The sequence below is a fragment of the Durio zibethinus genome, chromosome 18, assembly GCF_047325235.1.
Source record: "Durio zibethinus cultivar Kanyao isolate XHJ-2024 chromosome 18, ASM4732523v1, whole genome shotgun sequence".
Lineage (NCBI taxonomy): Eukaryota > Viridiplantae > Streptophyta > Magnoliopsida > Malvales > Malvaceae > Durio > Durio zibethinus.
In genome coordinates, this window is record NC_143179.1 from 7,413,261 (window position 1) to 7,425,788 (window position 12,528).

General features: G+C 27.5%; 1 protein-coding gene across 1 annotated transcript; it reads left to right on the forward strand.

Annotated features, from left to right (window-relative positions):
• Nucleotides 1-348: 348 nt before the first annotated feature.
• Nucleotides 349-3,021, forward strand: LOC111300867 (ervatamin-B-like). Its single transcript, XM_089748079.1, has 7 exons — nt 349-413; nt 1,649-1,700; nt 1,822-1,930; nt 2,024-2,289; nt 2,367-2,501; nt 2,597-2,777; nt 2,996-3,021. The coding sequence occupies exons 1-7, from the start codon at nt 349-351 to the stop codon at nt 3,019-3,021; spliced, it is 834 nt and encodes a 277-aa protein (XP_089604205.1).
• The last annotated feature ends 9,507 nt before the right edge of the window (nt 3,022-12,528 follow it).

Consider the following 12,528-nt stretch of genomic DNA (forward strand, 5'->3'; position numbering starts at 1 on the left):
CATAATTATACCTACAAATATATGTAGTCGCTGTCCAAAATTCTAATATATTCTGTACAGGGAAAGTAAAAATAAATTGTTTAAAAGAATCTCGTAAAAACAAATGAATTATATTTTTACCTTACTATAAAAAAATCAAAGAAATACAAAGCTTCTGCGAAGCTTCCTTGATGATTGACCTAAGCCAAAATTAGTAGTACATAGACCTTCTGTTTACCCACTTCTACGCGATTTTGATAGTGCAAAACAACTTCTGTTTAAGAAAAATAGTATGAAAAAATGACATTAATTGACTTTTGTCACCAATTTACCTAACATTGACATTGACTCATGCATGCAATGAAAAGGATGGGTCTTTGTTCATTGTTCTTAAACTCTGCTAGGAGGAATATCTTGGAATTAAATGACACAGTGTTTCCTTTCAAATAATGTCTTCAATCTTATCATTGGTTTTGGTTAAATTTAACTTGATGATGTTTGTGACATTAAGTAATCAATTTTTTTACCGTACCTTAGAATCATCTTTGTTGGCTTTCTCTCAAATATTTTTATAGGCTAAAAGACCTTCTTGCTACATTGGTCTTTTAAAAATATATATCATATCACATTTTTATAATGTTTTTTAATTTGCCTTTTTATAAGTAATTTGATCTCAAATTTTTAGCACAACATTTATCACATAGAAAATTGAACACATTGTTACCACTTTTTTATTTTAATTCTACGTGATAACTTTTTTTTTTTTTTATCTATTCAATTTTTCAATAGTTTCCATTAATAAAGGTAAGAATTAAACACGATCGATCAATGTCCAAACTTGAAAAAAATAAAAATTTCCCATGCCATCATAAAATTTTTTAAAAAAATTGCTCTTATGGTATCACTCAAAGACTCAAAGTTTCTATATCGATAATAAAAATTTCAATAATAAAGAATTGTATTGGATTTTAGTGAAATAGGTAATACAATCCACACAAATATCTTTTCCTGAATAAGTAACAAAAAATGAAAAAAAAATTCTAATTGGTGCATCCTCAAATCTCTATAACTAGTACTTGATTTTAAAATAATTTTAATAATTAGGTGTATTAACTTTACGGAAGTTTCATTTATAATAAAAAGCTATATTTACAAAAATAATAGTCCTTAGAAAAAAAGATTATTTGAAGTTATCATATAAATAAAAATGATCAAGTCGGTAAAAATAATTACATTCATACAAGAATCCATGCAACTTGCATGAGCAAATGACTCGGCAATTAATGTAAAGATTATCCAACACATGAAAGGGATATCATCATCAATCCAATGGTCAAGCATTCACAATGTATCTTGAGATAAATGGACAAAATTCATAGTGGCTTAGAAAAAAAGAACTACTTTTGCTTACATGCAATGCGACATTATGCGGCATGCAAAGCCAACCTAGAAGAAACGTTAGGATAGCTTGTAAAAGTCGGCTTCTAAAATTCTGATGATGAAAATGACGGGAGACTTGGACTAAGACTTTGGACGCACAATCAACCTAAACATGCAAACTGCTGTGTCTTCTTCTGTTTTTTTCCCAATAAAAACCCTACACGTTTCTGTAAAGGTTCAGACTTTCTCTTTTGCTCATATCTTTTTTTCTCCTTCTCTTTACTTGTAGAATGGATGCTGGAGATGAACCAGGACAGCTCCTCCTTTCATCCAAAACATCGGTAAGCTCAAAAACTTAGAATTTTAGTGTTGAAAATAATTCAATGCATATAATATAATTCTCATTTAAAGCAACAATAAAAATCTATTGCAGTTTTATAAATTATATTTTATTCTTTTCAGCTTCCACCAATTAGAATCCCACCCGATTACCCACAAAGAGTTGATTGGAGAGAGAGGGAGGGAGCAGACCAAGTGTTGAACCCAGAGAGAGACCAAACGCTTGTCGTAAGTTAGTTTATAAACTATTTAATTTGCTTAATTTACATACTTTGCAAAATGTATATATGAAGTATTAATCTGAGTTTTTCATTTGATCTTTAAGAGGCATGTTGGGCTATGGTCACTGTTGTGGTGCTTGAGAGTGTGAGAAAAATACGATTTGAACAAGAAGAATTGAAACTTTTGTCTCCACAAATGCTCATTGACTGCGTTTGCGAAAATCCTCCAGTGGATAAAATAGATACTGAGACTGGATGTTATCCCTATACTGTCAACAAGGCCTTTGACTGGTTGATAAAAAACTCGGTACAATCTGAAGCTGATTACCCTTATGTTGGCACGAGAGGAAAGTGCTTACCTGTTGCAGTGGTATAAAATATAAATTGTTAATTTCTTTATTGAGATATAAGTTTATCATTTTTTAATATTTTTCTTGATTATTTCAGCCTAAAGAAAGTTTGAAGATAAAAAAATATGTACAGATAAAAGGTCATGAGCGGACAAGACTTCTTAAACATGTTGCTTGGCATCCTGTAGCAGCAGTTATTGAGATTACTAAGGAACTTTTGACTCTAAATGATGTAAGATGTAGACAATTTAATCCATTCCTTTTCATGAGTATTCTTTTTTCATGTTATTTATTATAACATTTCAATAAGTATATCAATTGTTTCAGCAAGTTTATGAAGGCCCTGCTATGAAACCTCAAAAAGATCCACCGAGACATGCTGTTGTTATTATCGGGTATGGTAAAGATGAGGAGACTGGCAAAAACTATTGGTTGATTCAGAGCTCGTGGGGAGATGAATGGGCAATTGGAGGAGTGGGAAAAGTGGCCAGAGATGTCAAGGCAAATGGTAAGTATTTACTAAGACGGATGTCCTATCCCGTATTTGAGGATGATGAGCCCCTCACAACTTCAAACCAAGTTCAGCCCCTACAAAAACAAACTTAGAAGAAGAAAATGAAAGAAAAAAAGGCGATATTTTGCAGAAAACATTGTTGTCTGTCTTGAAATTGGTGATATTTTGGCGAAAGCTTTTGTTATTTGACTTGCTTTTTTTTCTTTCTACAGTTGAGATGAGGGGTCTCTTTCCTTAGCAACTCAGTCATTATGTCAGTCAACATGCTATATTTGAAGGAATTTTATAAATCATGTAGAGAGTAATTAGTGCTTGCAATCAGACCCTAAAATAATTAAGGTGCTAATTACAGGTTTTATGAGCTTGGATTTGGGTCAAATTTATACTTAATATTAATAGTTTATATATTTGTCAAAGTTCGATTGAGCCTAAAATTTTTTATCTTAAAATTTTTTGAAGCTTAGTTTAAATAAAAAAAAAAAAAAAAAACTCAAACCCATCAATTAAATTTAAAAAATATAATAAAAATTTTAAAAAATATTATTAAATTAAGTTTAATAAAATTATATTCAATTCACATATATATAAATTAAAAATAAAAATTATACAAAGTAAAAATTAAGTTTAACAAAATATATATAATTTTTAATTTTAATTTATGTATAATTCATATATATAAATTTATCTATATGTGAATTTAGTTTAGATCGAATCAAATTTGGATTTTAAATCTTTTATTTTAAATTCAAGTTGAAATTTAAATAAATTTAAAAATTATATCTAAACCCATTTAATATATTTTAATTTTTTATTCAAAGTCTCTCAAAATTTGAATGGATTATTGGGTTTAGACGGATAACTCAATTTTTGAACAAGTTTAGAGCTAATCCCTAAATTAATCCTTGTAATCTGATAAAGAAGGCACGTTCTTGATATTAACAAATAACCTAAAAGATTAAAGAAAAAAAACGAAATTCCACAATATTTAACTAAGCTGAGTATAGGAACTTTTCTGGGGTTTTCATGGCTAAATCATTCCTAGAAGGAGCTCAAGATTGGTAGTCAGTCAACAACCGAAGTTTTAGATGAGTTAAAAAATATTTCATAAATATCAAACTTATAAATCGAAGTTTTAGATGGCCAAATCGTTTTTATTTGTTTTTGATAATTTTTTTGAAGTTTAAAACTAAAAAAAAATTTCTGATTTTTATCTAACTTATATTTTATAGCAATAGAAGAGTCAGTTAACAGCACAGACTCTATAGAACTGGTTCTATTTTTTTTATTTAAAGCGTTGAAGATGTTTGTTTTCTTAAAAAAAAATCAGTCTCGTATAAAAAGTCAAAATCATCGTTTCCTTCTGTTTCCCCAGCCACGAAGGAAACGCAAAAAGATCCACCGGTTCCTACGTGTACTGCTTTGACAACGGACTTCTAGATTTTAATTTGAATACAAGGCCGGAAATAAGTGAGAATAAAATATTTATTAATTTAATGGTGAAATTATAAAATAATAAAGTTGTTATTATTTTTCATAATTAGATTTATAAAGTTTTTCTTCCAATCAAGTAAAGTTTTTTGCCACATAGATGCATGTGACTGCAAGTTAACTATAGCATAACCTATACTTATAAGTAGAATAATAAAATAATTTGTATCTAATGAATTTTGATCGATTTTAATTTAATAAGATCAAATTTTTTTAAAATAAAAAGATCAGATCAAAGATGAATTGAGTTTTTTCTCCTCAAATTGGGTTCAAATTGAGTAGAATTTTATATAGTACTGATTCAACCTGATTTAATTATATATAAAAATATTTTTTATGATTTATTTAATTTTATAGTTTTACATATATATTATATTAATAAAATTAATTATTATTTAATATTTTAACTTAAAAATTAATTTAATAAAAATATTATATTTATATATAAGTAAAATATAATTTATATTAAAAATAAGATTTTATGAATATTGTACTAAAATAAAATTATTAAATAAAATTTGAAACAAATCGAATTGATTGAGATTAACAAATAAATTGAATAACTTTTCGTATTATAACTGTGTTATATTGCTCACATACTAAAACAATTTTGAAAAAGAGAGCAAAAGCTTCAACTTGTAAGAAAATACTTTAATTATATTTGTTTTACGATGGATGTGTAAGGAAGTCTCACAGACTCTCAGGTATCAAACTTTCAACCATCCCAAGTAACAAAATCGTACCAAGTCCTAATTCATCGTCGTTTCTTTTTCTTTTTTTTTTTTTTTTCCTTATTTTTTTCTCTCATTTGCAGCTTCATTCCGCGGTCCCATGATCTGAGTACTTATCTATCTCATCCTTTTGCTTCTCTTTCTTTCCATTAGCACCATTCCTCCATCTCCTCTAAAATATCTCATCCACTTTTCATTAATCACTTTTACCCTTATCTAATAAACCTTAAAATATTTATATTCCCATTAACTAATAAAGATAATTCTTTTAATATCCTGAAAAGGACAAATATCAATAATATATGTGTAATGTAGTTCATTTTCTATTAATGATAATAGAATTTAAAAAATGCCATATTTCAAGTTTTCATAAAACAAATGATAAGAGTATTATAATAATTTAATATGTAATAAAGTTTTGTATAATTAATTTAATATATAATTTAATAAAAATATTATAATAATTTAAAAAATACATACCACGTGTCAAGTTTTCATAAAATAAATGATAAAAATGTTATAATAATTTAATAAATTTTAAATAGTTAATTTAATATATAATTTAATAAAGTATTATAATAATTTTCAAAAATAATACCACATGCCAAGTTTTTGTGAATCAAATGAAAAGTATTATAATAATTTAATATGTAATTAATTTTATATTATATATAGACATTATTATTTAATAAAACTAAAGTATTAAGAAAGCTAATCGAAAGCTTTATCCTTAAAAAAGGTAAAAAGCCTGCAGCCGTATAACAATCATTTAATTGGTTTTATTATTATTATAACTTACAAATCCGAAAATTTAATCACTAAACATAAAATTTATAAGTTATTAACAAATTTTTTTATTTAAGAACGATTACCATCTAATGAATCTATTTTATTTTAAAAAGATTTTAAATTTGATTCAAGTTTTTTTTAAAAATAAATTTTTATTTATTAAATTAAGTAAGATCCAAAAGTATGATTATGTGTAGGAAATGTTATACCACCCCTTAATGTCCATACAAAAGATTTTATTAGTTGACTTCGTATCATCCAAAACCTAAAAATATTTTAAATATATTTTTAATAATTTAATATTAAAAATTAATTTTAAATTATTTTAATATATTAGTAAAAATTTAATAATATTATCTCATTTCAAGAACATTCAAAGAGATTATTTATTACCCATAAAAAGACCATGTTTTCGGATTTATTTTCAATAATTTTTTAAGTCAATAAAATCTTTTAATGGTAAAGTAAGATTTTATTTCCCATATAAGATCCTCCAGTATATTGATAAGAATTTTCTCAAAATTAATTTTTAAAGTCCATGAAAATCTTTTGGTAGGATTTTATAAATTTAATTTCAAAATTTTTTTGTGAACTTATAAAATTTTTTAATAATTTGATAGGATTAACCTTAAAAATTATTTTTAAACCCATTAAATCATCTTATAGTTTGATAAGATTTTTAAATTTAATTTCTAAAATTTTCTTTAAATATTCATAAAATCATCTAATATATTGGTAAAATTTTATTTCAAAATTATTTTCAACTCATAAAAATTTATATTATATTATATATATATAGGCATATAATTTTATATTATATTATATTATATATATAGAGATTATTATTTAATAAAACTAAAGTATTAAGAAGGCTAATCGAAAGCTTAATCCTTAAAAAAGGTAAAAAGCCTACAGCTGTATAACAATCATTTAATTGATTTTATAAATAAATAATTATTATTGCTGTTATAACGTATAAATCTGAAAATTCAATTATTAGACACAAAATTTATGAGCCGTCATCAAACTTTTTTATTTAAGAGAGATTACCACCTAATGAATCTATTTCATTTTAAAAAGATTTTAAATTTGATTTAAGTTCTTTAAAAAAGTAGATTTTAATTTATGAACTAGGTAAGATCCAAGAGTATAGTTATATGTAAGGAATGTTATACCATCCTATAATGTTTATCTAAAAGATTTTATCAATTGATTTCGTATTATCCAAAACTTAAAAATATTTTTAAAATATTTTCAATAATTTAATATTAAAAATTATTTTTAAATTATTTCAATATATTGGTAAAAATTTAACAATATTATCTCATTTCAAGAACATTCAAAGAGATTATTTGTCACTCATAAAGGGGTATCGTTTTCGGATTTATTTTTAAAAATTTTTTAAATCAATAAAATCTTCTAATAGTTAAGTAAGATTTTATTTCCCATATAATATCCTCCAATATATTGATAATTTTTTTTTTAAAATTAATTTTTAAAGTCCAAAAATCTTTTAATATATTGTTAAGATTTTATAAATTTAATTTCAAAATTTTTTTATGAACTTATAAAATCTTTTAATAATTTGATAGGATCTCATGAATTTAACCTTACAAACTTTTTTTAAATCCATCAAATTATCTTATAGTTTGATAAGATTTATGAATTTAATTTCTAAAATTTTCTTTAAATATTCATAAAATCATCTAATATATTGGTAAAATTTTATTTTAAAACTATTTTCAACTCATAAAAATTCTCCAATTTGTTGTTAGGAAATTTTTAATTTATTTTTTAAAACACAAAATCTTTTAATATGTTAGTAAGATTTTATAACTTTTTTCAAAAATCAATTTTTAAAATTATAAAATATTTTAATATGTTGATAATGTTTTACAATTTAGTTTTTAATTTTTTATTTAAAATATTAAATCAAATAATAAATAAATATATAAATAAAGTACAAAAAAAATGCAAAAACTACCCAAAAAAAATTTGCTTCCTGCTCGGCTCAGGAAGCAGTTTGACATGGCTCATGATTGGTCTAGCAGCTTGGAGCTTGACGGCTCAGCTCAAAGCTTGGGATCAGCCTGGCTTGAGGGGGAGTAGATCGCTGTTAGTTGCGATCGGGTCATATCGCTCCATTGTTGATGCGCAAATCCTGGGTGTTAGCTAGAGATCAAAACAACACCGTTTTCCAATTACCATAAAAGCCTCTTTTAAGAACCTTTCCCTTTTATGTTTTTGCCATTTTCTTTATTCTTTCTCTTTCTCCAACCTCTGTCTAGACCAAGTAGCCGAAAACTTCCAAGTACACTAAAAAATCAACGAAAATTTTCAGATTTTGGGACCGATGTCGCCGTCTGCCGTCATACCGGTCACTGGAAATTGTCCAAAAACTTCTCTTCCTGTTTTCTATACTTTTACCCAATTAAATTTCATTAACTAAATCTCGAAAGCCTTAGAATTAGCCTCAAACCCGAGACACTCCACCTTCAATTCCACTGTGATCTGGTGTTCAAATCACCCCTTCTTTCAGTATGTAGTATTCTGCCCTTAAATCTTTCCTTTTCCTAGATTTTGAGCCCCAAAAGCTACTAGAATGTTTTCAAAAAACGAAACTCTGTATTCTACCCGAAACCTTAAAAATAAACTCTGCCCTATGTATTTGCTTAATGGTTGTGTTTTGTCTCTGTGGATTGCTTTTCAGTTGTGGTTTTTGTTTTGTGATTGTGTATTGTGGCTAAGGTGGTTTCAGGGTCTAATAATGTGTAGGGCTGTTGGTTGTCTGATAGTGGTGAGAGTGTGGAGTGTCTAGGCTGAATCGGTGATGGCTCTAGGCTAGTCGATGGCGTTCTTTTCACTGCCCACGAAATCAAAACATCCAAATCCCAAAATCGTCGATCAAAGCCTAAAGACAACTCCCCAAGCTAAAAGGAACATATTGCCAAAGGAAAGATTTTCATACGATGCTTCTAAAAGAAACATGCTACCAAAGGAAAGATTTTCATACGATTCTTATTTTCTTCGTTTCCGTTGTGTATGTCGGATTTTATAATCAAATTAATCCCAATTTGAGAAGTCTAGATAAAAAAAAAACTCCATTCCAAAAGTTTTTTTTATTATTTCTAGAAAATTTTATCTCGGCGATTAATTTACAGAATTTTAAATTTTAAGGAAAAGTATGATTTTTATAAAAATATGAATTCTTGACGAGGGATATTTTTCATGATTCTTGTATTTAGTTGAAAAGATTTTAAATTACTTAGTAAAATATTGTTATTGTAATGTCCATCGTTATATTAGAAACATAATGTATTTGTCAAATATAAACGTAATATTTAACCAAAATAATATGAAATTAAATATTAAAAAATATATATTTAATTAAATAATCTAAAATAATTTATAATTACCACTTTTCAAGTTCAAAAATGCATTATTTGAGTAAAAAATTATAAAAAAAAAACTCAAATATTATGTTTATCTTATAAAAAAACAAGGTAAATAAGTGATAATTACTGTATTTTAAAACTTCAAAAAATAGTATTTGTATGAAAAATTTTAAAAAATAAAGAAGAATATTGAAATACTGTGTTTTCATATATAAAAATACAATATTCAACTAAAAAATTATAAAAAATTCAAATATTATGCTTTTATGCAAAGAAATTTAATAAATGTACTTTATTTATATATAAAAAAAAATTACATTTCACTAATTTAGAGAGGCTCCCACGGGAACTTCTTGCATTCACATCAGCTTTGACATACTATTCAAAGTTAAAGATTAAAAATGATAAAGGGCATTTGATGGTTTATAAAGTATAATAATTTTTTTTTTCTCAAAACTTTTAGTAGATAATTAGATATATCTTTGTTATTTGTATCGACCTGATATGGATGATCAGTGCCACCTCAATTTTATCCTATCCTAATTATCCCCTTATAGTTTCTTTCAGCTTATTTATAAATATAAAAACTTAAACATTATAAAAACAAGTTGATCCCATTAACTTTTCTCTCTTTTTCTTACTTTTTTGTCGATATGATTTTTAATGACTTGCTTGTCGAAGTGCAAACGTAGGGAATATCTCTTGCCTTTGCTTTTAATCTTCTTTCTTTTTCGCATTCATGGGAATACCCTCAGGTCGGAGCTCGGCACCAACATTTGACATACCAAGTAGAGGGATCTTGTATTAGCCAAGCACAAAATAATGCCATCATGAAAAAAAAATCTTAAAAGAACGAAAAACAGTCGTCCCGATTGGAATAAAAACTCACATTGGCCAGCATTCTATCAGTCCAGCTCAACCATAGGTGGGACCGACCATAAAACAATTTTAAGCCCTAATAGAACAAATATAAGCTCTCAAGCAGATGCTGTAAACTATAACCCCATCATAAGTTTCAAAAATGCCAGACTTAGTCACACCTGGTTGAAAAGCTATTGTCAAATAATTAAGCTACAAAAAGGTGAAGGCCTCTTCAAACTCCAAAGAAAAAGAACACACAAACTTAACTCATTACCGTCCTAGCCACAATTTCACACATACCACAACTCAAAAATTCAAATAAACAAACCATGAATTTTAACTGAATAGAGATTTGAAAGCTTAAATGCAAGCTATGAAAAAAGAGCTGAAAACAAAGGCAGTGGCATTTAAGGATGAGCACAAGTTTTCAAATACTTCACCATTTACTAAAGAAATTAACAGAGTCATGCCTCTCAAAAGATTTAAAATGCCAACCTTGGAGACATATGATGATACTTCTGACTGCTTTGATCATTTGAAACTTTATAGAACTAACATTATAATGCAAGGGGTAGACGAGGCTCTAATGTGCAAAGTTCTAGCTATTACATTAAAAGGTGCAACTGGGAGCTGAGGTCAATCACTACATTTAAGGAGCTCAACCACTCGTTCCTGTCTAGATTTATGAGTAACTGAATAGCAAATAAAATGACCCTAAATTTGATCTTAATTCACCAAGGGCAGAATGAAACTTTGAAAAGCTATGTCATGAGTTTTAATGTGAAAACTCTACAGATTAAAAACTTGGAACAGACGGTCGCTGTTACCACACTAACAAGTAGACTCAATGATAAAGAGTACCATTTAAAGCTGACATTGTTGCTAGAATTATCCAAAACTCTAGTTGACATCTTATAAATAGTAGAGAAATACATTAGTGCTAAAGCTATAATGAAAACAAATCGATGTGAGAGAGGCTCAACCTCCTTTTCAATCTTAAAAAAAGTAAAAATTTATACGATTTTTCCTCAAAGAGAAAATGATTAATCAAGATAAGAGAGGCTCATCCCCCCTTTTCAATCGTAGAAAAAGTAAGAATTTTTATAATCTTCCCTTAAAAGAGAGACGACATAGGGCTAAATATCCTAATAGAAAAAGAAGCTATATTACCCTAAATACCTTCTAAGAGAGGATCTGATGTATATTGAAAGAAATCTCAAATGGCTTAAGCCACTAAGATAGAATACAATAAAGGATCCAACAAAAAAGTACCTTTTATAGGGACATCGACCATAATATCAAAGATTGTGTCGACCTAAAAAATAAGATTGAAGCTTTGATAAGATGCGATCAGTTGAAGAGATTTATGAGATAGAAAAGATAAGACCAACTTAGTTTGGACTACAAACAAAACCATAAAATATTATCCCAAGGCAAAAAATGAAGAACAAAGTAAGAAAAAAAGCATGCCTGAAAAGAAGAGTCAAATCAAAAAGAGAGTTAAACTGACAATAGTAGGCCAATTGCTAGGGTGATTAATGTGATCACAGAAGGTAGCTCCACCTCGATGAAAAGGAAGTTTAACCCGGGTATGATAATGGCAGTAAACACCTCGATCAGAAAAGAAAAAAACTAAAGAGATGAGGCGATCTCATTTAACTTGAAAGATTTAGAGGAAATCCAACACCAACATGACGATGTTGTAGTGATCACAACCTTAGCGTATAACTATATGGTCAAAAGAATCCTATTTGATAATGAGAATTCGATTGACGTCATGTACTACTATTATTTGAAGAAAATGAAGATTAACAAAGATTAGTTAAAGTAGATCACCACCATATTGTAGGGTTTGAGAATGACCAGGTGCTCGTAAGAGAAATTATCAGGCTCTTGATCTTTTGAGGGACTAAAAAATATAATTATCTCAATCGTAGAATTCATGGTAGTGGATGTCCCATCTGTTTATAACATGATATTAGGTTGACCTAACAAGTCTATTATATGGCTTATAAGCTTAGCTCTCTATTTGAAAATGAAATTTTCAATACCTGAAAATGGTGAAAAAGTTCAGAGAGACCAGTCTATGGCATAACAATGTTGTGTCACAATAATGAAAGGTAAGACTGGGAAGCAAACAAGTAGCTCGACTGATATTAAGGTTGAAAGCACAAAAAAGGCTAACACAAAGAATCAACAAGAAGCAAGAAATCATCAAGAAAAGTATAAAATGTAAGACTGACCTAGGATAAGTATGCTCTTAAGCCGCTCTGAGCTTTTGAGCTTTGAAAAAATTTAATTTTGTTTCATTTTTTGAATTTTTTGACATAACATTAAAACGACCGAACTCCTAAGCCAGTACGAACAATTTAATGTTACTTGGATCAAGCTAACATGTTGATCAAAACACAACATGAAATGAAGAATATACTTCACTTTTACTAATATGTTTAACAAGTTCTTCAATATACAAATCATCAC